We start from the raw sequence: 3958 nt of genomic DNA, 5'->3' as shown, positions 1-3958 counted from the left end.
GCGGACGGACGCGCGGACGCGGCCCGGGGCTCGGCCGCGTTTGGGGGCTGCAGCCCCGGCGCCGTCGGGGCACGTCGGGGCGGCCCCGGCCCCGGCCCCATCCCGTACCGCCGCCGCTGGGCTCATCCTGCTCCCGGCCCGGCTCCTCCTCGTCGGCGCCGTCGCTCTCGGGGTCCTCGGGGATCTCCGACACCGTCAGCGACTTCAGGTCCGCGCCGCGCTCGTCTAGGCCGCCGGCGAAGGAGACCTTCTGCCCCCCTGGCGGCGCAGAGGCCCCGTGGGGACGGGCGCGGGCGGCCCCCCCCCGAGCCCCGCCGGCCGCCGGCCGCCCCGTGCCGTTACCTTTCCGCTTGTGCGCCTTGGAGCCGCCGGGGAAGAGCCGCGGCTCGGCCCGGGCCTGGCTCCCCGGGGCTTCGCGGGAGGCGGCGATGAGCCGGCGGAGGCAGGCGGGGGGGGTCGCGGCGGGGACCGGGGCTGCTGCCCGCGGCGCCCCCGGGACCCCCCCTTCCCCCCCGCCGCCGCTACCGCGGCCCCGGCGAGCCCCGCTCCCGCTGCGCCGGGGCGTCCCGGAGGTGCCGGCACCTGCCTCTGCGCCCCTCCCCTCCGGCAGCCCATCCCCGTGTCCTCTGGGCTGCGGCAGCCCCATTCTCATGTCCCCAGGCTCTGGCAGCCCCGTCCCCGTGTCCCCATGTCCCCTGGGCTCCAGCAGCCCTGTCCCCATGTCCCAGTGTCCCCTGGGCCGCAGTGACCCTGTCCCCGTGTCCCTGCGTCCCCCAAGCTCCGGCAGCCCCCTCCCCATGTCCCCATGTCCCCCAAGCTCTGGCAACCCCATCCCCGTGTCCCCATGTCCCTTGGGCTCCCAGGCAGCCCCATCCCTGTGTCCCCACGTCCCCACATCCCCCAGGCTCCAGCAGCCCCGTTGCTGTGTCCCCGCATCCCTGGGTTCCAGCAGCCGTGTCCCCATGTCCCTGCGTCCCTTGGGCTCCATCAGCCCCGTCCCTGTGTCCCCACATCCCCTGGGCTCCCATCCCCATGTCCCCATGTCCCCCAGGCTCCAGCAGCCCCGTTGCTGTGTCCCCGTGTCCCCGGATTCTGGCAGCCCCGTTGCCGTGTCCCCACATCCCCCAAGCTCCAGCAGCCCCATCCCAACGTCCCCATGTCCCCCGGGCTCTGGCAGCCCCGTCCCCCCAGCGCCCGGCGCTCTCACCGGGCTCGAGGGCGCAGTCGGCGTCGCAGGCGCGGGCCAGCTCGTGCTCGCCGTCGTCGGCCTCCCCGTCGGAGCTGTCGCCGCTGGCCAGGCCGCTCTCCAGGTGCGACTGCACGATGCGCTGCATGGCTGCGGCGCGGGGCGCCCTCAGCGCCGGGGCCCCGCCGGGCCCAGCGCCCCCCGCCACGGCCCGGCCCGCCCTGCCTCGGTGTCCCCACCGCAGCCCGGGGAGGAGCYGGCCGGTGGCCGCCGGGCTCGCGGGCGCCGCGCGGTACCTTTGAGCGAGGGCGGCGTGTAGGCACACGGGTTGGTCCTCTTTGGTTTCAGCAGGCAGCCCTCGCCGGAGGCTCGCTGCGGAGGGGGGCGCGGGGGTCAGGCCGTGCCGCGGCCGGGGGGCCGGGGCGTCCCCTCGTGCTGGGGGCGACCGCGGCCCCCGGGGCGGCCTGGCCCGGCACCTCGCGGGGGGCAGAGGTCCGGGAATGGGGGTCCCGCAATGGGGACCCTGGGATGGGGATGCTGGGATGGGGACGCCGGGATGGGGATGCTGGGATGGGGACCCCCATGTGATGGGGACACTGTGATGAGGAAGCCACACTGGGGGCCCTGCCATGGGGACCCTGCCATGGGGACCCAGCCTGGGGGACCCTCCCGAGGACGTCCCCATGACGGGGACCCTGCCGTGGGGACCCCGTGGGGCCACGCTCTGGGGACCGGATCCCCCGGGGCTGGGGCCGGTTCGGGATCAGGGCAGTGAGGCCAAGCCCCACAGCCACAGTCACCCGCGATGCCCCCCCGTCCCGAGGGCATTTGCACCGCCACCAAATCCCACCGCCTGGCCTCGCTCCCCGTGCCCGTCCCTGTGCCTGTGCCCACAGTGCTGGCGCCTCCCCGCCATGTGCCTGTCCCCGGGGCCGGGAGGCGGCAGGGAAAACCGATAAGCGCCGGGGCCAGGCTGGGACGGGGCTGCCGATAACCCCGGGCAGCGGCGCCCGTCCCAGTGGCGCCCGTGCCGGCGGCAGTGCCGGCCCCGGCGCCCGCTCACCTGGTAGGGCAGGGACTCCTCCTCTGCGGGACGCGGAGCCGGGGGGAGAGCCGGTGAGCGGGATGGGGGCCCCCGGGCACCCACGGGTGCCCCGGGGCCAGGCAGACCCCTGCCAACCCCATCCCCAGCGATTTACCCCACCCTCGGGAGCTGCCACCGCGTCCCATCCCTGCTGGGACCTCCCGTCCCTGCCACCGTGTCCCCTCCTTGCCACCATGTCCTGTCCCTGCCACTGCATCCCATCCCTGACACCACATCCCATCCCTGCCACTGCGTCCCATCCCTGCTGTGACCTCCCGTCCCTGCCATACATCCTGTCCCTGCCACTGCATCCCTGCCACCATGTCCCGCACATGACATCGCATCCCATCCCTGCCACCATGTCCTGTCCCTGCCACTGCATCCCATCCCTGCCACTGTGTCCTGCACATGACCCCTCATCCCGTCCCTGCCACTGTGTCCCATCCCTGCCACTACCTTCCCTCCCTGCCACCATGTCCCGCACATGACACCAAATCCCATCCTTGCCACCATGTCCCATCCATGCCACCACATCCCATTCCTGCCACTGTGTCCCATCCTTGCCACCATGTCCCATCCCTGCCACTGTGTCCTGCACATGACACCTCATCCCGTCCCTGCCACCACGTCCCGTCCTGGCACGTCCCCGCACGGTGCAGGTGGCTCACCTGGGGACGAGTGCTCGGAGAGCTGGAAGAGCATGGCCGGCGTGGGCCTCCGCCGGCGGATCTGCACAAGCGGGACGTCACCGTGTCGCCGGGGCCGGAGCCGGGCTGCCCCTGCCCTTCCTGGTGCCCGTGTGCGTGTGTGCACGGGTGCGTGTGTGCACGGGTGCGTGTGTGCACGGGTGCGTGTGTGCCCGGGTGCCTGTGTGCACGGTGCATGTGTGGCCGGGCGCTAGCACAGGCGTGTGCCCGCGTGTGCCCGCGTGTGCGCTGCCGGGGCCCGGGCCAGCGCCGCCAAAAGGCGCAGCGCCCCGCGGGGAGGCCGTGTCCATCGTGGCGCCTGCGGCCGGCCCCGATCCCCCCGGCTGCCCCCGGCCCCCTCGCAGACCCCGGAGGCCCCGGTTCTGCCGTGGCAGCCGTGTCCCACCGACGTCCCCCAGGCAGAAGCAGCTCAGCTGCGGTGCGTCGGCACCGTCCCCTTGCCCTGCGCTGTCCCCTCTGCCCCATCGCTTCCCTCCCGTCCCCTCCGTCCCCCCGTCCTGTTCCCCGTCCCCTCCGTCCCCCTGCCCCGTCCCCTCCCGTCCTCCGTCCTGGCCTTTCCCTGCACAACTCACCTTTGCCGCGGGACCGTGGCTCGCACGGGCACCTTGGAGCGCTCCTGCCCTGTCCTGTCCCCCCGTCCAGCCCCGTCCCCGTCCCGTCCAGCCCCGTCCCCTCCGTCCCCCTTGTCCTGTCCCGTCCGTCCCCCGTGTCCTGTCCCCTGCCGCATCCCGTCCCTCCTGTCCCCCGTCCCGTCCCCCGCGGGACCCCGCTCGCACCGGCCCCGGGGCGCAGGCGGGTGCCGGCACCGAGCGGGGAGCGGGGGGGACCCGGGGGGGCCGTGGGGGGACCGGCGTAGCCCCGCACCCCGACGGCCACCCCGACGGCCGCCCTCACCATCTCCACGGCGCGGGGGTCCAGCTGGCTGGGGGGCGCCGGCACCGAGAACTGGATCTTCTTGCGGTCCTTGGGGTCCATGGCGGG

The 3958-nt window shown here is 74.7% G+C and overlaps 1 protein-coding gene across 1 annotated transcript in view; it reads right to left on the bottom strand.

The window, feature by feature from the left end:
* The window catches only part of PPP1R1B (protein phosphatase 1 regulatory inhibitor subunit 1B), a 13454-nt gene extending 9502 nt beyond the window's left edge, over window positions 1–3952 (bottom strand). Inside the window, exons 1-7 of the mRNA XM_026072938.1 lie at window positions 3872–3952; window positions 2939–2999; window positions 2250–2272; window positions 1483–1558; window positions 1208–1336; window positions 343–411; window positions 109–258 (exon numbers count right to left, since the gene is read on the bottom strand). Coding sequence (XP_025928723.1) covers window positions 109–258; window positions 343–411; window positions 1208–1336; window positions 1483–1558; window positions 2250–2272; window positions 2939–2999; window positions 3872–3952 — 589 coding nt within the window. The remainder of the gene's footprint in view (window positions 1–108; window positions 259–342; window positions 412–1207; window positions 1337–1482; window positions 1559–2249; window positions 2273–2938; window positions 3000–3871) is intronic.
* Between the last annotated feature and the right edge of the window lie 6 nt (window positions 3953–3958).

Source organism: Apteryx rowi, unplaced genomic scaffold (assembly GCF_003343035.1).
Source record: "Apteryx rowi isolate R43461 unplaced genomic scaffold, aptRow1 scaffold_354, whole genome shotgun sequence".
Taxonomy (NCBI): Eukaryota; Metazoa; Chordata; class Aves; order Apterygiformes; family Apterygidae; genus Apteryx; species Apteryx rowi.
Note: the sequence above shows the minus strand (reverse complement) of the source record. Positions and strands in the feature narration are given on the sequence as shown.